The sequence below is a fragment of the Zeus faber genome (genome assembly GCF_960531495.2).
Source record: "Zeus faber genome assembly, chromosome: 1".
NCBI lineage: Eukaryota > Metazoa > Chordata > Actinopteri > Zeiformes > Zeidae > Zeus > Zeus faber.
This window is the reverse complement of record NC_137193.1, coordinates 53,978,752-54,005,130: the sequence shown is the minus strand read 5'-3', so window position 1 is coordinate 54,005,130 and position 26,379 is coordinate 53,978,752. Positions and strand designations below refer to the sequence as shown.

The following is a 26,379-nucleotide window of genomic DNA, read 5'->3' as shown; positions in this document are numbered from 1 at the left end:
CAAGGTTGAAACAGTAAAGAACACAAACATTGAGAAGAAAATAAATATATTGAGGAACTGTTTTGAAAGCATTTGCAGAAGTAATTTTCATGAAAAAAAAAAAAATATATATATATATATATAAAAAGGACAAGATTTTGAATGTCATAAATGAAGAGGTAGATTTCATGGTTTTAGTGTTACCTTGCATCATATCTAGTGTGCCACACTGGTGGGGGTGGAGACTGTGTTTTAGCCGTCTCTGACTGGCTTTCGTTGAACTTGGTGGAGTGCCAGGAGTGAGGCCTGCTTATGGGTTCATTTCGCCTGAAGAAAGAGCAAAAAACTGAGTTGGATTAGAGGGTAACTTATGGAAAATAGGAGTAGTTGTCCTTTCAGATATGAAACGGTATTATCAAAATGTACCAACACAGGCAGAACCGCAACCCCCTCAACACTATAATATCCACCCTAGATTAGTTAATTTGCAAAATTTTACATTTTCTTCATCATATGCAGATTGAATAGATTTCTTATAATTATTGGGCTATTTGCTATATAAATACAAACAGTCACAGCTCAGAAACACACCCTTTTAAACGGTTCTTTCTGTGATGCGTGCCAAGAAGAATATACAAGTCACAAGAAGAGCATAGAAGGAGAATTTGAACACACACACACACACACACACACAGACACACAGACACACAGACACAGACACAGACACAGACTTCATCTAATGACAGGAGACAAGTGATCATAGTAGAATGCCAAGGAGGACAGGTGACTAACAGAGTAAGGAGTATGCTATCGGGGGGATGATGATGTTACCTGACCAATGAATAATGCAATCAACAACCCATGTCTCACTAGACGGCAGAATGAGAGGAGGAAATGGATGGGTTCTACGGGTAACTTATGAACCTTGGAGCCATACCTCATGGAACTTCGCAAAATCTTCGTGAGAAAGCTTCTTGCCACATGCACGTCATTCTCTGAAGGCATTTTCTGAGCTACAATATCGACCATTTTCATATTCCTAGGCAGCAAGGGGAGGAACACAATCTAAGCTGAATATAGACTGGACTCACACAAAAGTACCACAACGTTTTAGATGGCTGACATCAATGCATGTTTGTGCAGTACTTGTGTGACATGTGTAATAAAGCAGTGTGAAGAAAAAATAAATAAAAAGAAAAAAAGTGAACAAAGTAGGCATGGTCAGCTAGGAGTCAGGTCCCTTGAATGCAAACAATATTACCCAATAACTTTCAACAGACCTTCCTAAATTCATAAAGAACACCAGCAAAGTGGGCCATTAGTATACTCTTATAACTGCATGGTGTCATTGCCCCCTCTTCTGGTCAACACATAAATACTCATGCTGTGGCTTTCAATAAGCCCTTCAATTTTACACAAAGCTGAGAGAATAGGCAGCATGTGCCAAAGATGAGTATGTGGGGAAAAAATATGATATATTAAAATATATTATGTTATAATATTTCAGAATGCTAGGAAATTGTAACAGTTTACTTTAGCTCTCATGAGTCAGAGGCTCATTGTGAAAACAGGACTCGGTATAGACGTAAGCCACAATGTTGTGACAATGCCATATGGTCCCATGGGGAACATAAACCCAGCATGGGGTAGGGGTTTTAAAGGCCAGAGAATCTCTCACAAAACCCGATCAGCCACCCCACCCCTCAGGCCAAGCTGTCGTCTAGATCCTATACAGATCTGGCTCCTTTCTAGCCTTTGATCAGATTCAAAACCTTCACCTCTAGTCAAGTGCATGTTAAATGCTGAAAACATGCCTCATTCCACACACAAGTTAATGGTGTGGAATTAAAGGTTGTCTCTATTAATTTGAGGTTATCCACTGAGCACTGTCTATCTGCCTATCAACTACTATTATCCAGCATTATATAATTGAAATTGATATATAGATTTTTCAGAAGGTTTTCATACAGCTTGAGATTCACAATATATACTTAATTTGTAAGTGAAATTGCTATCCTTGCTTGAATTTAATGTGCAATGCATTCCACCAATTTAGTTTATTGTGAACTTGTAATATAGTTTTCGTGAACATTCGTCAACATTTCGTCAACATATTCGTGACGAAAGTACATTACAAAATATTGCAAGACCTAATTATATTGTTTGTACCGGCTGTATTCCAACGTCCCTGTTCACCTGCTGCAAAAATTGCAATTTCTCCACTGAGAAGTTAAACTGCCATCCAACCTTTAACTGGTGTTGAAGACTGGGACCAACAGTTTAAATGGGGAAAAAAAACAACTGCATTTAATTGAGAAAATTGGGTCCAAAAAGAATCCAGCACGCAGACAAAGCTGCATCTTGCTTTCATTCTTCTTGGAATCATTCTACCCTACAAAGCTAAGAGGTCAAAAGATCCTGCCCTCCTCAGTCACCCTGTCCAAAAAGCTTGAATGACCTAATGACAAGACTTCCAAAACTTCCAAGACCAACAGCTCCCCTTCAGCAGCACCAGTACTTGTTGGGAGGAAAAGAACAACAAATATTTTACACTAGTGCGCTACACACATAATGGGCAGCAACAAGGGAATAAAATGAGTTTTCAGATTAAGACTGGTAAAGATTTGGTAAAGCTTCATAAAGTGGGACAACTCCACAAAATTAACAGTGGATTCAAGTTAAGGACTATTTAGGAGGACAAAGAGAGGCCAACATGAGGCTCAGTCTTCCTTGTCTCCTCTCAGTCCATGTTTCTGGGGCACTAGGAGCTAGCCACACATGGCGCCTGCTATTGGTATGCAAATTAGCATGTTTTATTAGGCATATCGTCAGGGCTACAGCTGGACAGGGACAGATATGCTAGGAAAGTGATTCAGTTGGCTGCGTTGTGTGTGGGGGGGCTTCTTTGAGGGCGATGTGTGGCTAGCCACGTCTCCCTTTCTGGAACAGTCCCACACTAATAAAGTTACAATCCAGGATATACAGCTTCCTCATGGATACTCAGATAGGTTTCTAAATTGTCCAACTATTGAGAAACCATAGATAATCTTAGCACAAACAAATAACAATATCCATTGATATGGACCACCTTTGAATGTAAATCTTCTCAGTCTATACGTGTCAACAGAATAACTTGCATTTCATTATGAAATGGTAAATCTTGCTGATCACGGCTTAACCCGAATGATGAATAAAGAATTAGGGTCACAAAACACAGCATGGCCAACCACCATATGTTAAACTTCGACTCATTTCCCTAAATAATGACAAAACACCAACTGATATGACATCTACTAAAAGTGTAGTGTAGTAATGTGGCTTAGAGATTTAAAGTAACCGTATAAAAAAAACAACTAAAAAATTAACAAAAGGTAATTTCAACTCACCAATCTTCCAACAAATAAATAAATTGACTCTGGTGGTCACAAAGAGTGTGCTAAAGTCCAAAGTATATCACACTGGAGTCCATTTTACAAAGACAAAAAAGGAAAAAGCTAGTCTTGCAGAGTCTCAAGTGGAAAAGAGACCAGTTGTGCTCCACTGCTCCTCACCACATTCCAGACACTTCAAAGATAGGTCAAAACAAAGACACATCGGCAGGCTGCTGGTGTCCAGACATCATGGCATGGCACTGCTTCCCCACCACTGCTACGTCCAAAACCAAGGCCAACATGTCACAACCCAAGTGATGTTAAAAACTCTAAAAAGCATGAACATGCAGGCTCACGGAAACTTTATGAGTTCTAACTTGTAGTATTTGCTCGGGTAGAAGGGAGATTTCCCTGTGGATTTCAGGGAGGGGGGTGGGGGTGGAGGGGGGGGTTCCCCCTGAAAGGGGTTGGTAGCGTACAGAGTGGGAGGAGGGCCATTGTCACAGCCATTCCCCTTGGAGTAATCCCGTACCTCGTGTCGTCTCATTGGCTCTCAGAGCTAATATGCTAATGAAGGGATGAAATGCCGGACCCTTCTCCACCCGTTTCCCCTCGTTGTGAGGCAGACGTGCATTTCTACCATTACTATGGTTACAGGTTGATCTCTAAGGGTGCAAGGGCATGGTGGTTCCCTGGTAACTGAAACACAATGAGCATGACCCTATCCAGCAGGGACATCAAAATCAGCAAATCAAACATGCTCATTATCTGCGATTGATTATAGTCATTTGAATTGACTGTTTCAATGTTTAAACTAAACTGGGATGATTTTACTAAATATATGAATATAATAATTGCATTCATTTTTAGATTGAGAAATTGACAAAAACACTAAATTCCATACATGCAGGCAAAGCATGTTTGAATCAGCAGCAAAATTCATTGTTCTAAAAGCTATATTTAGAAAAAGCTGTCTGAAACATATAGTCCTTTACTGTGGAAAATTAAGAATATGCCTAAGAAATTTATATGAACACTTTTATATGAACATTTTTCAAATATTCTGTACCTTCTCAACTAGGTAGCACTATCACTTGTAGGGTTAATCTCAGACAAATGTCGACAGAAAAATAATCTCACAGGTATAAAAATGTAGTTTTTGATTAAATCTGCTCTGGGACTCAAACAGAGTGACCTGGTGAGAGGACAGAAGATTAGTGAAGAATTCTTTTTGATTGAAAGGCATTAAAAAAAAAAACACAGTTCACAAAGATCTATTGTGAGTTGATGGATCAGGCATGCATTCCAGACAAGTTGTTTTTTTTAAATCTCAAATTTAAAAAAAAAAAATAATAATAAATAAATAAATAAATAAAAAGGTGATTATGGGAACTGTTACGGCATTTGAGATGATTTTGTCGTTTGACTCCTAATCAGGCAAAACTTTTAGCTACATAAAGTGGAGCTTGTTTATTGTCTGGCTAGATTTCTTGAATCCCAAAAGACACTCAGCATCTCTCATGCAATGCCATGGTAATATATTTGGAATTAGAGCAGAGATATAAAGCTATAGTCACTAGAGAGAACTTACAAGGTGTCAAATACTTAAGTGCCTTTAAAGGAATCAACGCAACTAAAAATGTCTAGGATCTATCATCTGTTTAAAGATAAGGGCGGTGAACACTTTAGGCAATTTAGGATTAGGAAAAGGATTAGGAAATCATTAAGGCAGGAAAATCATTTTGGATTTTCCTTCAAAGGGCTAGACGGAGAATCTTTTAAAAGGTAGATCAAACATACATCTAATATGACTAGGGAATGACTATCAACTTGATGGTTCGTTTTAATTTTTTAAATTAAAAGAAAAAAAAAAAAAAATAGCTGATATTTAACGGCAAAGTAGGCACCCATTATATACCTCAAACATGAACGTACAGGTGAGCTGCTCAATTCCACAGGTCCCTGATGGTCTCACAAAGGCCTTCTTCAGCAGACACCACAATCAGGCCAGTCATGTTCGGGTGAGAGAGGTGAACCATGAGAAGCCTATAATGACTAGCGCATTCTTGGGCTGAGTGGCATACCAACTGTCAAATCATTGTCTGCTTGCAGTCACCTACAGGCCCCCAAACACCTGGAAACCTTTTGTCTAGAGGTGGGTTTTGGACAACTTCAGAAGGTCAGATACCTCTAAATCCTCTTTCAGAATGCAAACCAAAACATTTCTAACTATCTTTGTTAGTTTACTTTGGGGATAGAACAATGCTACGATTTCAGATCATCACACAAAACAACATAAAACCAACCATTGGGTCTCGTGTAATGTTGTTTACAAAAGCCCCGGGGAATTACATCTTTTAGATCATTATTTAGCAGACACTTCTGTCCAAAGCCACTTACAATTATTCATACACCGATAAACGCGGCCATCAGGAGAAATTAGGAGTTAAGTGTCTTGGTCAAGGACACTACATTATGCGAGCAGGAGGAGCCGGGCATCGAATCGGCAACCTTCAGATTACTAGACGATCCTACTACCCACTCTACCTCCTGAGCTACTGCCCCCCGATTTATTAGTATTAATGATTTAACACAAAAACAGTTTCCATTAACATATTACAGTTCATTATCATGATTAGACTGCCTGACAGAAAGGCCAATTTCTGATTAATCAGTAATATCAATTTTGACATCTTGTAAGTCATTTAGCCAACATGGTTTGATATATTTAAAATAACATCTAAAAAAAAAAAAAAAAATCAGATATATGTTATATGATATATGTTCGAAAACCACATAATATACCTCACCACCTCATTTTTAGAATTCTTAAGTTAGGCCGATAAGCTCTTTCGAGGTATAATTGGATTGCTTCCTACACCACAAAGTGGGCCTAGCCTATTCAGAATAGCAGGAATCAAACTGTTCGCTAACCAGCATATGGATCCAGGGCCAAAGGAAGAGTTCAAACAGCTCTCGGCTGAGGTATTGTTTCGTCTGGCAAGATAATGGCTACTGCTTTTCGCTGTTCTGTAACTATACCAGAGGGGGGAAACAAAATGCAAAAACTGAAGAATTGCTTGTCCAAAAATAGGTAAGTAATTCCATTGTTTGGCATGTAATTTCTGTGGCCCAAGGGGTCTCTATGGACAACACTTATTTTGTTCCAGTAGCTGAATTAAGATTATTTAGCAGGGCATAATTTACAGTTAGCGCCTTGGAGTGTTCATTTTGATTCAGTAATTGAAGACATGAGACAAACTTTGCAATAATAAAGACATTATAGATTGTTCAAGCACTGAAGTGGTTATTTTTCTTCCTGTAGCAATAGTATGGAATGAGACTTTGCATGGACCACTTGGACCATACAGAGATGATAGAGGCTATAAACTCTTAAATCCTTTTTCTTTTATTCAATTAGGACCATCTTTTAATCTGACCATGTCAACTGAAAAAAATGCTAGAATACATAAGGAAAAAAAACAACCAAAAAACATATTTAACATTTAAAGCCTTGTAGAGGCACAGTAAATACATTCAAATAGTGTTCAAAAATATGTTCTACTGGAACAGAAATTTGACTACAAGCCGTCTTTGTAAAAACAGGTATACGTGAAACAATTAAACCTGAACCTCTGCTTCGCTTTCCCACAGATAACCACACCTAAAAACTTCTCCATCATGGGAAGCGTGACAAGCTGCTCCCCTCTCGCCAATGACCTCACACCAGTAGTTTCATATTAGTCATCGCATGCAAAATACATGACACAGTTAAACAAACTCCTCCCCTCACTGACTGTACAAAGACCGCACCTGAGAAAGGGTGCAGGTTGACAACTTCCTGATTCCCTGTAAACATTCTACTATAGGCTACCGCTCCTGAAGGAGTTAACAGAGTGAATCCTACATGCACAGGCCCAGGTTAAACACATGCTTTATATGCAGCCATGTAGAAAGTCTGATTTCTACACAAACCTATGCCAGTTTACTAACTGTAACAGTATGTCCAAAACCAGCTAAGGTTTGAGGTTCTATAAATGACCCAATGACCATGGGAAATTAATGATTAAAGAGGCTATTTGAGATTGGTCAGTCAAGGAGCAAATCCATAGTTTTGTCACAGATCATAAACAACTTGGGGACATACAAATGCTAAACTGAGACATGAGAGCAAATACTGTGTGTATATATATATATATATTTATTTATTACATTAATGAAGGGGACCAGAGATCCCTACTTTTGGATGTAATCTAAACGGTTGCCTCCTACTTGTCTGAGGGCAAATGCCACCTCTGCATTTCCTCATTCCTCCATTGATAAGGAAACAAAATAACCTCCCATGACGTTATGTAGAAATTCATAGCGCTTATTTAACGAGAATGTTCTTTCTGTTAGAAACCTCAGACAACGTCTCTTCCAGTGGAAGGGAAATAAATCTAAGAGTAGAAACATATATAAATGGATTTTTTTCTTTGTTGTTTTTTTCTAAAACTGTACCCCAGGTAAATAGTAACTCTCGGTAACATGGCATCACATTTTGAATGAATATTTAACAGGAAGGATACTGCACTTCCAACCTTAACTATTGCTTAACATTAAATGTGTGGCTTTATATAACTCACAATTTTCAGGGCCTTTGGACTTAGGAGGGTTTTAAGAACCTAGGAATACCTCAGATGACCTTTAAATGGTGGCCCAAATGGTAAACAAAACATGGAGGGTAAGGAATACATTTCTGAACAGTACTTTGCCATTCAGTATTATTTGCAAGGCCGCCCTGATTAAATGCAAACATAATGGTTAAAGAGTGAGGGATACACTTGAATTTAAAATTCCTTAAGAGGAGAGTGTACTGTGAAGAAACTGTGAACCCAAGACAGACACATCTTTGTAGTGAGACAAATGGTGAGTGGAGTTCCTTGTACACCAATATTTGCTTAGCACTTAAGTTATGATATAACACAAGAAAACAAGGAAAAGGGAGAAATAATGAGGCCACTGTTATAGACAATAGGTTGCACTGCTATGCGACAATGAGACTGTTAGTAAGAAGCAGCTTTCAGTAAATTATTTTTTACTGCTGCGAGTACTTAGGAGGAATGAGCAGCTTTATAGCCAGACAAGTGAATTTCAGTGTCTAAAGCAGGCCTATCGTACAATATGACCGTGACTCTTGACAATGCCATTTTCTTTCAAGGCATTTTGTTAAAATAGGGATTTAGAATACCGTACATGGTGCAGGCAGAATCAGCAACACTTTGCCTTATATGAGGTTTCATACATGGAATTTCATTTGGCCCAAGGTTTAACGGCATGCCAAAACATATCATTACAAATCACAAGAAAAGTTGGGAGAGCAAGTTGCGAAAACTGCGGAGGTGCCCGCGCATCATGTCTGCAATAAAAGTCATTTTGCAGAGGTGAAAAGAGTGAGAGAAAAAAAAAGGAAAGCAGTTCAGAATAATAATTTTCTGCTTTCTGCATGATAATCAACAAATTCATAGGACTGTCCCTAGTCTCAACTGAACAGGGTGAAAGCTGGCAGAACAGGGCCACCCACCTGCCTCAGAAATAACAACTAGACATACTGTACAGTGACCAGAATGTGTGTATGTTTGTATGGGTCTACATACACACTCCAATAAATATGAATGGCTGACAAAGGCCCAGGTCCTCTGTCTCCCCTCATCTGTAACCATGGTTTGTCAGAGAAGTAACCATGGTGACCTGTTGGCGTCGAAGGCCAGATGCAAGGGAAAGCGGGCGGGTGGGGGGTGGCAACGTACCTTTTCACCACCAGAGTGAGGGTCTTGTGGGAGCCCTTCACTAGGCAGATAGCCTCCTGTCTGTAGCCACTCAGGGGAATCTCGTTGATGTTAACAAGCTCATCTCCCACCTGTAGACTCACAGCTGCAGCCTTGCTGCCCTCCTCGACCTAAAATGTAAAAATATGGAATGTTAAGGAGATATTCAATCTCTTGGTTTGTTTTAAAATATCTTTGAAAAACATATTTGATTGCTCACACCTAATGTCACATTTAATTAAACACTGAACACGGGGTGTTCCCAAAGTTCAGATTAAATGAATACTCTAAGGTTAAATGGAAACCAAAAAGTGGAAAGAAAAAAAAAAACAGCCCTCCTGTCTTGAACACAGCCATGCTTGGCTCACATAGAGTATGATAAGTAAAACAAGATGTATGTCTGCCCTGGTTCTGAATGTCACAGATGTGGCCTATTTTTGCCATAGTACAGTACATTGTTTATTTTTAATATTTGTTGCGGTCATTTTAAGTAGTGTCTGTTTACTTCAGTAATAATTTTTATGTCATTTACACCATCTCCCCGATACAGTTTGTTCATGAAGCTTAACAGGAAAACTAAGACAAGATTAAAACCACCTGCCTAATATTATGTAGCTCTCCCTCGTGCCGCCAAAACAGCTTGACCCGTCAAGGCATGGAAGCCACAAGACCCCTGAAGGTGTACTGTGGTATCTGGCACCAAAACGTTAGCAGCAGATCCTTTAAGTCCTGGAAGTTGCGAGGTGGAGCCTCCATGGATTGGACTTGTTGTTCCAGCACATCCCACAGATGCTCCATCGGATTGAGATCTTGTTTAATTTTGAGGCCAAGTCAACACTTTGAACTCTGTCATATTTCCAAAACCATTCTGAACAATTTTTGCAGTGTGGCAGGGCGCGTTATCCTGTTGAAAGAGGCCACTGCCATCAGGGAATACCGTTGCCATAAAGGGGTGTACTTGGTCTGAAACAATGTTAAGGTAGGTTAACGTAACAGCCACATGAATGCCAGGACCCAAGGTTTCCCAGCAGAACGTTGCCCAAAGCATCACACTACCTCCGCCAGCTTTCCTTTATCCCATAGTGCATCCTAGTGTCATCTCTTCCCCAGGTAAACAACGCACACGACAATCCACATGATGTAAAAGAAAACATTATTTGTCAGATTAGGCCACCTTTTTCTATTGCTCCATGGGCCAGTTCTGACGCTCACATGCCCATTGTAGGCGCTTCCGGAGGTGCACAGAATGGGCACTCTGACTGGTTTGCAGCTACACAGCCCCATATGCAGCAAGCTCCGATACACTGTGTTCTGACACCTTTCTATCATAGCAGTATTAACATTTTCACCAATTTGTGCTACAGTAGCTCTTCTGTGGGATCGTACCAGACGGGCTAGACCTCACTGCCCACGCGCATCAATGAGCCCCTGGGTGCCCATGACCCCGTCGCCCGTGACCCCACAAGACCTGCCATTTTGGCGATGCCCTGACCAAGTCATTTTACCATCACTATTTGGCCCTTGTCAAAGTGTCTCAGATCCTTACGCTTGCCCATTTTTCCTGCTTCCAAAACATCAACTTCAAAGACTGACTGTTCACTTGCTGCTCAATATATCCCGCCTCTTGACAGGTGCCATTGGAATGAGATGATCAGTGTTATTCACTTCACCTGTCAGTGGTTTTAATGTTGTGGCTGATCGATGTACAGTATATTCCAGTTAATAAATGGCCCTCCACTCATAAATCAGCTTAAGGTTAGGTCAGGCACAAAATCTGTTTTACAAAAAGTTAATCTCAATTATTTGAATGACAATAAATATGTCAAGTGAATGTTGCATTCCTTGTCACAAGCTTCCCATCACTTCAACTTGATTGTCATAATATTACTTACTTATTACTAATTATTGGTCTTGCCAATTTCTCAAAAGAAGGTTTGCATTGTGTTTGATCCTTGAGGAAAGAAAATATTGCCCATCTCCATTTGAGGATAAACACCTGCAATAACAGATCTGAGGGTTGTAGGTTGCACAAGCGATATGATTACTGAATCGTCTGGAACAGAGGTGTCAAAGTACTTAAATGAAGTACTGTAGAAGCACACAGACCTCTAACGTGAGGATTAGTTAAGTGTTGGAGCAAAGGTTGAGCTCAAGGAAAAGCAGGGCTGCTAACCACCCTTCCCCACTCACCCACACAGAAATGTCCAACGCAAGAGGTGGAATACAAGGCATGGCTCAAAATGGAAATGAAAATCAGCAAGGGTATACTTGGCATAATAACACAGAGCCAAACTCTGCAGCTGATTATCAGCTCTATGCCCAGATCCAACCTGTGAGAGGGGGTTTGTATGATTCAACAACACAGGTATGTGTACATTTCCAGCCCATTAGATCTTATACGGGCTTGATCCTGCAAATAGAAAACCAGAGTCCAAATAGCACTTATCGTAGCCAATTTTTACCTCAAATAAAGAGTGGATTTAGAGGCAGGATGGCTGGCTAGATTTCTAGGATTTTCCTGATATGGTAAAGCATATCTTGCTAAGTAATTTAATCAAAGGATACATTGAATGTACGGTTAATTGGGGATGCAAAGCTCCCAGACACATTTTTAGCTAAATGGAAAAACAACAAAAACAGTGGATCAAATATGAGGCATTAAACACTTGATAATGATTTCCTAGTGAACTATGTGCCAGTTAAGGAAGAGTAGGCCCAACCAGCAACTACCAAAAGAGGAGCACTCCCAAAAGAATGAAAAGAACTAGCTGCAACAGGCAGAATTAACTTTGGCAAGGGCAGAGAGAAAACCTGCTTGCTTTTAGAGTCCTTATCTAGGCCTAAGAAGGTCAGCACTGTGCAATCTCTGGTGGTTAATAACACGGTCACTCCATGTCAAGAGCTATATACCCAGTTCCCAGCCTACAAGGTTTTATTACTTCAAAATAGAAAGATAGGAAGTGCACCAGGTGGGAAATTCCATAGAGGGGGGAAAAAAAGCAGGAACAATGGAAAGGGAATTGTCTTTTAAAAAAAAAAAAAAAAAAAAAAAAAAAAGGAAACAATGCAATGCATTGTCAACATGACATGACACACATATCCAATGAGAGACTATAACAGGCGGGAAATAGCACAGTAAAAGTAAGATATACATGTTTTTGGTATTGAGGTTTTGCACTGTGAACATTAAGTAAAGCATGCCTTTTCTTTATCAATTTCTCCCAGGCTGTATCACTCTACACCAAATGATCCTGGACCCCTTAGTATTCTCAAAAATAGCCTCTCGTCTCTGTGTGCGACAGGCAGGGAAGGATGTGGTGTGGCCTGTGGTAAGGAATGTGTCTTTTCTGCTTACAGATGTCCTGTGTGCCATGTTGACAGAGCATCGGCCTTGAGCCTTATGTCTTGGTTAAGCTTTGTCTGGAAGAACTCAAAAGATCCACTTTTTTTTTTTTTTTAAACAAGAGCATACTTTTGGTATATCTAAACTTCTTCCGTTTGAGTAAGGCAGTTTAATTGTATTGGTAAGAACTTAACTAATGCTAATCCCTCAGCCAATAATACAATATTAATATTTTAGAGAGCATATTGATAAATATGATTTAAAAACCGCCTCTGGGCCCAATAATGTTAAACCACTCTCAGGACAGCAGGTAAAAGAGTATGTTTACTCCACTAGTCACTTTGGCAAGATTGTCATTTGTTTTCTAACAATATAATAGATGACAGAATTTTTGGAATCCATCACAAAACCTATGCTCTACATTAGATGGTATACTATTAGAGAAGAAACACTTGCAAAAAATTATGTACAGCTGGAGGTAAACTGGATCACTACATGGGCAAAGGTCAAGCTCCCAGTGACACACATTTACTCCAGTGTTGAAACAATTAAAAAAATAAAATAAAATGTAATAGCCACAAGTCTAAACAAACAAAGTTTGTACCCAATGCAGTGCAGTATAATTTAGAGCTGTATCTACGGTTCTCATCGCCATCACTCTCCATTACTAACACAGAGACAAACAAACGCAAACTCATCTCAACTTTTTCATTAATATTGGACAACCAAAGGCATCTGCGTGCAGTTGTAATGGAAGGTGTGAACACCGTTACGTATGGCACACAAAATGCTTGCGTAATATACAATACTTATTCAAGTACATCTTAGTACTTTTTATATTTCCAGCGGTAATATGACAAATAGACATCTTCAAATATCGAGTGGTAAAAAAGGGACCACCTTAAATGAGGTTTAGAGCTGCATTTCAGAGTAAACTCCCCGCCACAACTGCTCCTGCAACGGTCATCACAAATGAAACTTGGAAAATGTATTACCATTAGGGTCAAGCACAAGACGTAGCAATGGAAGTGCTTAGGAATTTTGTGTTTTTGAACTGTACTATGACTTATCCGTAAGATTTTGCCCATGCTTTATAACAAAATACAAGACAAAGCTGCTCAAAGACAAGACAGAGAGACTCAGTGACAGCACATTTCATGAATAAAGGCTGAGAAATTAAAAACACTGTCCTTGTTTCTGTAAGGCTCCAAATGTAGTATAATGTAGTGTGTACAAAGAAAGTATAAGATTAAAACAAGACTCACACTTGACAGATTCCCAAATCCAAACAGATAAAAAAAACAACAACATAACAAAATACAGTGGAACCTCGCATTACGAGTTTAATTCGTTCCATGACCGAGCTCGTTTTACGATATGCTCGTTTTACAAATTAATTTTCCCCATTGAAAATCATTGAAATATAATTAATCCGTTCCAACTCCCAAAAAACACTCAAAAACCACCCAAAAATCATTTTTTATGGGTTTTAAAACAGAATATGCATATCATCTACGTGCTTCGGTCGTATTGACGTGCTAGGTCCACTACACGCGTTCCTTTCTCATGTTTGTCAATGATTTCCTTCTTCAATTCTATCGTAATTAGCTTTTTCTTCCTCTCAGAACTGTTCTTTGCACTAACATTAGGAGCCATGGGTAACAACTAATTATTATAAAATAATAGCAGAAAACGCACAAAACGAAAAGAAAAACACTGGAAAAACACAATAGGGATGCTTCCACAACGAGATATCTGCGTGAACTGAGCAAGCACTGGCCACACTTGTGGGGAGAGCGTACGCGAGCCTAGCGGTCACTGTATGAACCTCACTCGTAATGTGGATTTCCCCTCGTAAAACAAGACAAATTACTCCTAATGCGAGGTTCCACTGTTTACCTATTCCATCGATTTGAATCGGCTTCACTCTAGATTGTGCAATCCAAAATGGTCAAAATCACATCACAACCTTGTCTCACAAAGGATTGAATATTTGAAAATAAATAAATCATGGCTCTGTGAGCGATGTTTCCCAACATGTAAGAACACAGCCATTCTTTGAGAATTTTGTTCAAACCTTACCATTACTTCAGCGAACGTGAAACGTCAATTCCATCACAAGAATGTGGTCTCAATCTAGGGGACATATGTATGAGGTACATGTCCAGCTGTGTTGTGTAAAACAGGATTATTTAAGTTTATTAAGACGCGGGGCTTAAACAAAGTCCAAGAAGATCTTTGGTAAAACTTGAGATATGAGTGGAATGTTAGGAATTTTAATTAGTTCCAGATTATTATTCTTTAACGACATTCTAGCAGTTTTCAATCTTCCAGCCTCCTTCACTATTATCTTTAATTTACCTTTTTGTAGAGACTCATAAAAATAAAAAAAATAAAACAACTAACAGTCTGTAATTGAAGCTCTTTCCAACAAAGCATTTTCCCCCAGGCTACTACAAAAAATAGAGACACCATCTAATGAATAAAAGCAGTGCATTCACTGGGGACAGTGAAGCACAAACACAGGGGTAAAAAAAACAATAACAAGTAAATAAAAAACAAAACACTATGCAACAAATATTTCCAACCATTTGAAGTATTTCTTGTGGAGATTACAGACAGATGCAACCATAAAAAGGGTGCAACATCCAACAGTAATCACACTGATTTTGACAGGATTTTTCTAGGGTTTAGTGAAAAATGGACAGCAAAATAATAGCAGTACATAAATCATATAAGGAACACAGTGGTTTGCATGGCTGCCCGGGCAAATCAAGTGAACAGGGTGAATAATTTATTTGATGATTTACATTAGCACAAATCATTTATAAGAAAGGTTGCTAAATTGTGTGACTGTCGTGCTTGCGGCAGTTACATGATAAACATATTAAGGAATGCCCCTCACAGCAGAGGTTTGTAGGAAATCTTTGTTTAAGAGTTTACAATCAGGCTATTTTATTTTTGGGATGCATTTGGATTGGATCTTCATTTCGTCTACACCAAAATCTAAGACAGCAAACTGTTGTGCACTGCTGAAGAAGCACTCATCACTAATCCAGACAAAATTTATCCCATCATGCCATTCCAAAAGGATTCGAGCTGTCAAAGATAATTCAGTACATTTGGAGTATCAAGCAAAGCTCCAACATTCCTCCTCTGCTCCTGGTACAGCAAGTTACCCCTCAAACTGTAAATTAAGCCAGCAACACAGAAAAAGAGACATAAAGAAAATGTTCAGGTGGGACCGAGCGACCACACACACACACACACACACACACACACACACACACACACACACACACACACACACACACACACACACACACACACACACACACACACACACACACACACACACACACACACACACACACACACACACTTTGTGTCATCAACAAGTTGTCTGTAGAGCTATTACATAATATTCAAATCTAAACGTAACAAAAAGAGTGAAATAAGATCTTACCGACAGATGCAGAAAAACAAGATCACTTCAGATTTCTAAGTGCCCTGGATCGAGGCTCTGGAATCCAGTGACAGAATAGCACAAAATATATACAATATTAAACCTAAAACTGGATTCCAGTAATGCGGCGTCTTGTACTACACAATCCAGTGGTAAGATGTTGAATCTTAGCAGGGAGGCATTCTACTCATGTGGATGACATGCTTGAAAAAACTACAGCCTACAGTAAGTCGTTGAAGGGGGTCAGAAATCGAAATCTATACTAAAGCCCCAACTGTGCTGAAGTTTCAACTAGGTTGGAGTTAGACTTCGGACCCGATTTGGGTCAATACAGTAATTACACAGAAAAAAAAAAGAAGGAAATACATCCGAGGGACACAGCTCCAGGCAAACAGATGGTGGCATTTTACCATGTCAAATTAACTAGCAAGGTCTTCTGTAGTAAATCATTAAACAGGCAAAGGAGATATGAGGTTAGAGTGGGAGTTTAGAGCTGTTAACCAAATTTGGTTTGGCTGAGATTAGGCAGTCATGCTCAAAAGTATTTGACCCTGTCTGGTTTCATGTATTTTTGCGACACTGAATGTTAATGGTTTAATAAAAAAAATGATATTAAATATAAAAGGGACACTGAGCAAACAAAGAAAACATAATGAAACATTCATTTATTCAATTAAGAGAGCCATGCATCACCCAAAGTCCTATTCTGAAGGTTACTACCCCCATAGCAACAATCATCATTACCAGAACTCAACTGCCTTATAGCCATTTCTCTCTCACAGTGCTGAAATTTTGGGCTACTCCTCCATGCAATATGCTTCAACTCAAGAACATTTGCGGCTTTTCAACGATTATCTGCTAGTTTGAGGTCCGGCGATGACGTCTAAACGGCAATTAGGTCTGGACTTTGACTGGTCCAATATTATTTTTCTTTAAACATATTGAAATCAAATTCCATCGTATGCATGTTCTGTGAATGAAGCCCATTGTTTTGCTGTATGACCCAACTGTGCTTCATCTTCATCTCATGTATGGGTGGCCTGGCATTCTGCTGACTCACTGATACAGAGCAGAACTCACGTTTCTTCAATGATGGCAGTGACTCCAGGTCCAGAGGCGGCAAAGCATCTCCAAACCATCACACTACCACAACCATGCTTGACCATTGGTAGCAGATTCTAAGTGTGGTATGTGAACGGTTTTCTCCAGAACATAACAGGGCCCATGTCTGACTGTGGTTTGGTTGGGCCCCAGGGACATGGAAATGGCTTTCTAACACTTTCCAGACTGATAAGACGTCTTTTCCCAGAAGTCTTCAGGAATGTGTTTTGATTTGTTACATGATGCATGCTCAAAACCTGATAAAGACAACTTTGATTCAATCAATACTATATAAGTATTGAACTGGGTAACTTTTTGGGGTAACTTTTCCACACCTGAAGAAATACCACTGCACAGCCAAATGTCCAAATTAAATGTGGAAAATATGTATAAATGGAGAAAATCAAGGCGGGAATAAATACCTTTTTACTTTGCTGAATATAGTTACCCATATCACACAATACAAACAGGTAGGGCACATTTAAAAGGGAACATTGAAATTGTACGTCCTGTTTAAAATGTAACAACCGAGGAACCCGACTCTGTGAAATGTTATGATGTAACATTGGGGCAAATAGATTCAGTATGAGTTACTATATGGGGCCAGTTTGGAATTCCACAGATGTTTTACGTCTAACTGTACGACTGTCAGAAACAGTCCACGCAGATGCTGCCTGTCAATGGAGTAGATGAATATCAAAAATTGGCAACTGAAAGATATTAAGGGGTTGGTAGTACTAAGTCAAACATTTGCTACAATTATGTTTGTTGCAATATTGTGTGTAAACATGATAAACAATATTCATCATGTCATCAGTTCTTAAATGGCCATCTTCCACGGCATTTTCTAGAATTTAACACTAAAACATGACTTTGAAAAGATGATGGCGAGTGGCTGTGGTAACATCAATGGTCTGGCATCAGGAGAGGTTCATGATTTGTAGGATTATACTGAACTGACTGAAGTTGGTCTGTTTCAAAAGGTGACCTGTAACTAGCCAATTTCAAGCTGTGATGAATTTAAACCAGATTCAATGAGAACAAAAGAAAGAAAAGTCAAACATGTATTTTTGAATTCATTAAAGCCAAACTGGCATTCTATGGAAGCATCTCAAGGCTAAAATGGACTGGACTCAGATTCTGAACATGAGCATTTGAACAATGGAAACAAAGGGGGGAAAAAAATACATATATGTGTTATGGATAATTGTCTTAATTATGTTAGTAGCAGCATGTTTGGCTTGGAAAACATTATTCTTGAAATCTTAAGTTTCACATCTTAATTGGGTTTTGAAACTAAACACTGTACAGGATTATTTACCTTGGTTATGAGCAGAGGCTCTTGGTGCTCGCGGCCCCCTCTGAGTGTAAAGCCCCACGGTGCACCACCCGAAAGAAGCACGTCCACCAGCCTCCAGACTTCGTCCTCCCTCGTCTTCTGATTCAGATCCCCACAGTCAAATGAATGCAGAACACCCCTTCCCTCTGTGTAATTGGGATTCTTCCTATAATTTCCGGCTTCCATGGTGCTGTTACAAAGCAAAAGAAAAAAAGAATCAACAAACATAACTTGTCCTTTTTATTTATTAGGTTTCAGTAATTTCAGTAGTACAAAAGTCGTGTCATCTTGACCAAATAATGAGAAGGGACAGCAATGTGTTCGGCTGTGGCTGAACCACATCTAGCCAAGCCTTGTAACTGACTGTTTTGTGGACACGACAAAAAGAAGACTGCTAAATGTGTAAGCTTAATTTTTTAAAGCTGTGAAAAATTAAGACTACAATTTTTTTATTTTTTTCTATAACTGCAATTTCAGCAAGGTATGCTTAAAAGTGCTTGATTGGCTTGTGTGAGGGCAAATTATCTTGTGTATTTGTTTTGGATCACTGTTATGCCTTTACGTCAAAGAAATTGTCTCCACTGGAGCCAGTTTGTTATATTTGGCGACAGCCGTTCCCTGTAGGGAACCTTTTGTCTCCTTAGCCTTTGTCTGGTTTAAAAAAAAAATAAAATAAATATAAAATGAGGTTATCATCCCAAACTCAAACAAAGTGGTAACATTGTCAACTGACTCTTGGCTATATGAAAAGACTCATTTGGAGAGGCTACACAATTTAAACTTAGCTGAGAAAACAGAAAGCTGAAGAGTGAGAAAAGCAGCCTACTCTTCAGCTTCTGGCAAGCGTCTGATCATGGGACGGTGAACTGGATGAACACGGATGTGCGGTGGTGTTTCGACTCGATGTTGGGAACTGTGGTGTTGTGGCTTTCCTGAAAACTGACTTTAACACTTTGACTACTGACACAGATGTTGTTCCAGGGGGGTTCTCCATTTATAACCAGGATCGGACAACACAGTAGTGTCACTTCTCTCATTAACATCTAAAAGATATATATATTTGATGTATCTAAAATTTATTGGAAATTATAAAAATTGGTTGGAGATTATCACAATAGTTTAGACCCGATTCAATGATCGTGGTCATTATTGAGGAACCTAAATTTAAGGCGATCCATTTTGCAGTAAATGACACACATGAAGTTATTTACTGTTCTTCATCAATCCTTTACGCTTTCTGATGAAATAAACAACATACATGTGACACTTTCTTCCACAGGCATTGGTAATAAATAGGGTTTGTAGTAATGTTATGGGATACTTGGACAGAACACATTTTACCCGATAACTTCAGATACATAGATAAATGGATGGATACTTTATTCATCCCCGAATTGCGGTGTTAATAAAGCAATACGAATTTTAAAAATAAATCAATACAACAATGGACCTCAGAAATCGCCTATGCTTGTTTGTAACCAGGATGGAAAACAAAACGGTTATAACAACGCAGTAATCCAAAAGAAGCATCATTAAAATCACTTTATTTACATGGCCCAGCCATAAGATTCAACGCCATTTCACGCTGGAGCGCATAATATCTGGCAACCCGACGACCAACGGATCCACATCGTGCCAAAGATCGGGAGGAAGGAACAGACTGTGACTTGCACATATTGTCGGTAAAGGAATAATCAGTCTTTTGAGAACTATACTTTACTAAAAAAACAAACAAACAAACGAAAAAAAACAAAAACCTTCCCGTGTAGACAAACAGCGCCCCGTCGGACTTAAATCCAGAGTGTAAAATGTGATCAGAAAAGCAGAGCCAACACCTGTTGTTCTCCTTGTAGCTCGCTTAATGCTCTTACGTGGGAGAGAGCATCAAACAAATAAAATGGAAGCCCTTCGTCGGCCAAAGAAGCTCCGTTAAACTTTGTGACAACGTTTAGAGTCATATAAAAAAAAAAAAAATACACCGTTCATAAGGGCAAGCAAGAAAAGTTACCATTAGTGGCGCTTATCCGGGTGAACCGCGTATCTAAATAGGAGAAACTTACCTGCGGGTTGAGTGCGGTCTCCTGGTGGAGAGACTTCCCTCTTCCTTCTGGCTTCGCTTCACACATTATTCATCCTACTTTCCGTGGAAGTGTCCGTTTCGGCCGAATTCAACGCTCCGTCGCGGTGCTGCCCCGACCGCCTGGGCACTCGGGGGTGGGGGTGTGGGGGGGGGGGGGCTCGTTTTAAACACGGGGAGAATTTTAGGCGCTAGTCTGTCTCATCCCATCCGACAGCGACACAAACGTACACGCGTTTAAACTAGCCAACCGTGCTAACTCGCCGGGGGTGGTAACGAGGATACTAGTGCAGGTAGGTGCAGCGCAAGGGCGCCCCCTACCGGCCGCCAACGGACAAGCGGCTCCGAATTACATTACGCCGCGCTGGGTTGTGAGGCATTCCGGGGGACCGCGGAAATCGGGCATTCCCGGTCGCTAAACGTCCCGCCCGCAATAAATGCGGACGCCGGACATGTTTTCCAGACGAAAAACCCGTGCACAAGGGAACTTTGTTCACCGATGACGGTGTTGCGCCGCCGTGCAAGTTGTGACGTCAGGTCTCGGCAAACTCCATTCCGGCTCGGAATTCCCATCTAAATGGGCCAGTGAGGAGTTGGATTTTTCCGAGTGCAGACTTCAAGACCAGGGCGCGCACCACTGTGCGTATTTCAAACTGACGTCGGTTTGTCGCTGGTGTTTATGATAACTTTGCTTTATTTTAGAAATAACGCCCTCTTGTCGTTTAACGTATGCAAGCGAACCTCACTGGTTAACAGTTTAAATTAATTGTGTATCGCCTGGGGGGGAAAAATGGTTTTTTTTTTACAAAAATGCAGATACATATCAAAATAAACCATTGATTCATTCACTTTCAAACGCTATATTACTGCCTTAATACAAACGATTTAAAATTCTAGTCACAAAAAGGCTAAAAACGCCAGCTTCATTTGCTTTGTATAAAAATAACGAGGTATTTGTGTAACGTTGTACCTCTGTGTTGTGATGTGTTCTGCTTCCAATAAGATAACATAAAACGCAAAGTTGCGAGTTGCAAGTTCTAAGCAGAGGTTTATTTCCGTCGACGTATCAAGGACATAGAAAATTAGCGTTTCTATAGCAACGGCGTAAATTACGGGTCGGCGCAAGGTCCAGCTTTTACCAGTTCGCGGAAGTTGTCCGGTGAACGTCACCTTCTCGAAGTTTTCTTTCTTCCACAAGTTGTTCGTTGCATGTGGAACCAAGTATTGTACCCCCCCCCCCAGTAAAAACAAGCATGTTAAGGAACTGGGGAGCATGGCTTGGAATAGAAAGCGAAAATGGTGTAAATACCGAGAAAAGCAAGTCTACTGGCGGGGCTGACGAAGACGGAGCTGATGAAGTAAACAGAACGACTCCTCCTGATGGTGAAGACGCTGCAAGCAACATTCTGCCTCCTCAGATTGTACAGAAAGCCAAGGGCTTTGGTGGTAAATAACTCCCCTTTATGTTCCTTATGCTGTGGCTTTATATGCGTTATATGTCCATGTGTCCAGAGTGGAGATATTTCGACAAACAGTCAATGTAAACAGTTTTTTTAATGTGGTAAACTGCACAGGCGACCAGCTTTATAAAATGAGAGATATAGATAGATAGATAGATAGATAGATAGATAGATAGATATATGGATAGATGGATAGATAGATAGATAGATAGATAGATAGATAGATAGATAGATAGATATACTTTATTCATCTCCGAAGGGAAATTGCGATGTCACAGCATCTCACATCAAAACAATAGGCGATAATAATTAAAGTAATAAGAAAAAATGGCAACATGCAACAAACTTAAAAATGAACTTACAAATACAAACATTGCATATACAATACATATACAATAAACCTAAAATTTAACTACAAACCTATGTGTTGAACAATCTATCACAAATAGGATAGTTGTGCAAGTTTGCATGTATACTATACCGTGTGCATCAGGGCAGAAAACACAACAAAACAAAACGAAACATACAATATGATATAAACAGTATTGCAAAAGGTGAGTGTCTCAACATGTGACTTCTCCACAGGTTACATTTATGATTTTGCAAGCAGCGCCTCCCAAAAACTGTCCAATTCTGTTGTTGAGACCGCCCAGACGATAAAGAAATCGGTGGAGGAAGGAAAGATTGACGGAATCATTGACAAGGTGAGGTGAAATCAAGGTGGAGGCCTTTCTCCCCCGTTCCTTACGTTGGAATGCCCCTAAAATGTGTTGTCTTCTTCTCCAGACCATTTTGGGCGAGTTTCAAAAAGAGCAAGAAAAGTTTGTTCAGGAAAAAAAGGCAAAAGAGTGCGGTGAGTGTAAACGTATCCCCACCGGCAATAAAAATGTTTCATAAGGGCAAAAAGATGTGGATTTTCAGGTTTTGCTTTTGGCTATTAAGGTTATCTGATGAACTAATGTGAGGTAAGTCGCCAAGATCACAGCCTCAGTCCAGTAAAGCGGCTTCATTGTGTCCTAGATGCTGCTGTGCCGCCGTGGGTGGGTTTGAATGAAGAGGAGACCATACAACAACAGATTCTGGCTCTTTCAGCGGTGAGTTCCTGGTAAACTGGTGGTTTGGGGACCCCCAGGGGTCCTTCAAGAGGTTCCAGGGCCCCCCAGCAAAATGATTAATAGTTCAACTTCACTACGTTGACTGTTTTGATCATAGTTTTACTCTTAATGACGTATTGAGTCAGATTGGAGACCCAGAGACAAATTCTTATGGGGTCAAATGGGGTAAATTGAGTTTTCTGTGCAAAGAAAAATAGTGACTGGTTTCTTTGATCTCTGCAAGTTCTTTCTTTGCGTTTTTCGACAGGACAAAAGGAATTTTTTGCGGGACCCCCCTGCTGGAGTACAGTTTCACTTCGACTTTGAGCAAATGTTTCCAATCGCCATGGTGATGCTGGAAGAAGATGAACTCCTCCGCAGGATGCGCTTCCATCTAGTCCCCAAACAGTGAGACCATTGTTTCACATCTCTACTAATATATACTGTGTGTGTGTGTGTGTGTGTGTGTGTGTGTGTGTGTGTGTGTGTGTGTGTGTGTGTGTGTGTGTGTGTGTGTGTGTGTGTGTGTGTGTGTGTGTGTGTGTGTGTGTGTGTGTGTCGACAGAGAGAGAATACACTGATATGTCTTTTTAGGGTTAAGGAGGAAGCTTTCTGGAGGAATTACTTCTACCGCGTCTTGTTGATCAAGCAGTCTGCACAGCTCACAGTTCTAGCAGCGCAGCAACAGGCTTGTGAGAAGAGGGCACATCCTGACAGCGATTATCCAAAAGGTATTATCTGCATCTATGTGTGGTCTATTTATCAAGCATTTAAAGTGTCCTACTACCAGTGATGTTGAATTGTGGAGGAAACTTTGATCACACTTGGCATTTACATAAATATATTTTTTTACTGGGTGTATTTGTGACCCACTGTACTTTTTTATATTTACTGTGGCCAGTATTTGGTGATGTTTTTGCACATGTTTACATTACATACTTTTTTACGATTCAAAATATTGGAAAATAAATGAACTTTCTTAACAAAATTTGTAATGTGTATTAAAATAGTAAAATGAAATATTCTCTCCCCCAGAAATAGTCAGACAGAAAACTCTTTCCACCACCGTTGGTGCCAAACACAACCCCAGTGGGGTAAGATTTGTTTCTATGCTACTATTGAATATACAGATTAAGTATAATAATATGTCCTTGAAACCCCCCTCCCATAAACAATATACTTTGAATTATATACCTATATACAAACATTTAGTCACGAGTGACCCTTTTCTTGTTCTTTACAAAAGGATGAGACGGAAATCTCAACCAGCCCGAGCATGCCTGAATTTGTGAGCGATGCCTTCGACCCCAGCAACATAAACCAGGAAGACTTCCGGAAAGAAATGGAGCAACTGGTGCTGGACAAGAGGGACGAGGCAACCACGCTGGAGGGTACAGTCGAAGGAGCCAAATCCGGTTTGTCAAGGCAGGTGAGGATGTGTTTGAGTGACGTGGATGAGTGACACAATCCCGTTAATCTGCAGAGGAGACGGCAGACTGGGAGAAGGAACTGCAGCAGGAGCTCCAGGAGTACGAGGTGGTCGCCGACAGCGAGAACCACAACGACAACTGGGACGAGGAAATCGAGGAGATGCTGAAAGTGGAGGAGAGCTAGGACAGGAGGACACCCGGTGCCTGCTCCACCCACTGGACCGGAAGCGTGCCTTCAGCTTTTGTGTCCACTTAATGATGAAATTGAATTATTGTGTGAGGACCTAATTTTTTAAAATTGAGAACTGCCATTTTTAGCTAAATACATGGATTATTTTATGGATAAGATACATTTCTTGCTCAACAAATGCTGCATTCATTGAAAATATGTGAATTGCATTTTGATGCTAAAATCCAGAAAAAAATTCAAATCCATATCATTGTTTATAGAACAGCATCCGCCTACATCTCCTGGAAATAGAATATTTAGGTATTTTCATTTTCTGATCAACTGAATAATATCGTTCTTGGGGAGTTAAGGAATGTACGTTTGCATCATTGTTCATTCCATTGCTGAGTAATCTGCTTCATAAATGGAAATACCGTTTATTGTTGACAAACTTATGGGTAAAGTTAAACACTTTTCTATAATGGACCAAAGGGACTTGTTGGTTCCTATGTGCAGTATAATGTGAATCATGAAAACTTTAAAACTGTTGTTTTTCAATTTGCACAATTGAGTCTGCAGACGCTGTGCCTGTTTTCTTTTTACCACAGAATTGACACATACAATATTTATAGTGAAGTTTTTATCCATAGCTGAATGTGTAATCTTATATCAATTTCTATGTTGCCAAATGTATAACATCATCATCATACACAATGCTCAAGATGCACATAAAATTAACTTACGATTCTAATGGATCTTTTATTTTAGAAGTTGCGTCAAAGACATCACCTGTAGCACCAACAGTAATACTGTAAATGTGTTTTTAATAACAATAAACAATGATAACAAATTATGGATGACAATGTCTTCTTTACCCTGCTGACCATTAGATATCTTTTCAACATTTTTACAATGTGTACTTATACTGATGTAAGAATACTAGTTTATTAGTTTGTCGATACTTTAGTTTGTTGTTCGGAGATGTTAACAACGACGAAAGATTATAGGAAACCGTATTCACCGATCACCCAAAACATTGAAACCACTGACAAGTGAAGTGAATATCATTGATCATATCGTTCCAATGGCACCTGTCAAGAGGTGGGATATATTAGGCAGCAAGTGAACAGTCAGTTCTTGAAGTTGATGTTTTGGAAGCAGGAAAAATGGGCAAGCGTAAGGATCTGAGTGACTTTAACAAGGGCTAAATTGTGATGGCTAAACGACTGGATCAGAGCGTCTCCAAAACGACAGGTCTTGTGGGCTGTTCCTAGTATGCAGTGGTTAGTACCTTCCAAAAGTGGTCCAAGGAAGGACAACCAGTGAACCTACGACAAGGTCATGGGCGCCCATGGGCTCATTGATACACGTGGGGAGCAAAGTCTAGCGTGTCTGGTTCAATCCCAGAGAAGAGCTACTGTAGCACTAATTGGTGAAAAAGTTAATGCTGCTATGATAGAAAGGTGTCAGAACACACAGTGCATCACAGCTTGCTGTGTATGGGGCTGTGTGGCTGCAGAGCAGTCAGAGTGCTCATGCTGACCCCTGTCTACCGCTGAAAGCGCCTACAATGGGCTAGGAATGTCAGAACTGGACTATGGAGCAATGGAAGAAGGTGGCCTGGTCTAATGAATCACCTTTTCTTCTACATCATGCTGATGGTTGGGGTTAGGGTCCGATCCGATGGAGCATCTTTGTTATGTGCTGGAACAACAAGTCCGATCCATGGAGGCTCCACCTCAC

The 26,379-nt window shown here is 39.9% G+C and overlaps 2 protein-coding genes across 2 annotated transcripts in view; one reads left to right on the top strand and one right to left on the bottom strand.

Moving 5' to 3' along the window:
- Nucleotides 1–20,499, bottom strand: part of shroom2a (shroom family member 2a) — a 37,882-nt gene extending 17,383 nt beyond the window's left edge. Inside the window, exons 1-6 of the mRNA XM_079997533.1 lie at nt 20,467–20,499; nt 18,389–18,596; nt 9,140–9,288; nt 917–1,018; nt 571–588; nt 184–306 (exon numbers count right to left, since the gene is read on the bottom strand). Coding sequence (XP_079853659.1) covers nt 184–306; nt 571–588; nt 917–1,018; nt 9,140–9,288; nt 18,389–18,592 — 596 coding nt within the window. The 5' untranslated portion in view covers nt 18,593–18,596; nt 20,467–20,499. The remainder of the gene's footprint in view (nt 1–183; nt 307–570; nt 589–916; nt 1,019–9,139; nt 9,289–18,388; nt 18,597–20,466) is intronic.
- A 1,144-nt stretch (nt 20,500–21,643) lies between these two features.
- LOC307240545 (synapse-associated protein 1-like) lies at nt 21,644–25,476 on the top strand. The gene is made up of 9 exons (XM_080014357.1): nt 21,644–21,929; nt 22,529–22,647; nt 22,730–22,796; nt 22,964–23,037; nt 23,306–23,445; nt 23,632–23,768; nt 24,073–24,131; nt 24,284–24,428; nt 24,521–25,476. Exons 1-9 carry the CDS (start codon nt 21,737–21,739, stop codon nt 24,649–24,651), a joined length of 1,065 nt encoding a protein of 354 aa, XP_079870483.1. The 5' UTR covers nt 21,644–21,736; the 3' UTR covers nt 24,652–25,476.
- The last annotated feature ends 903 nt before the right edge of the window (nt 25,477–26,379 follow it).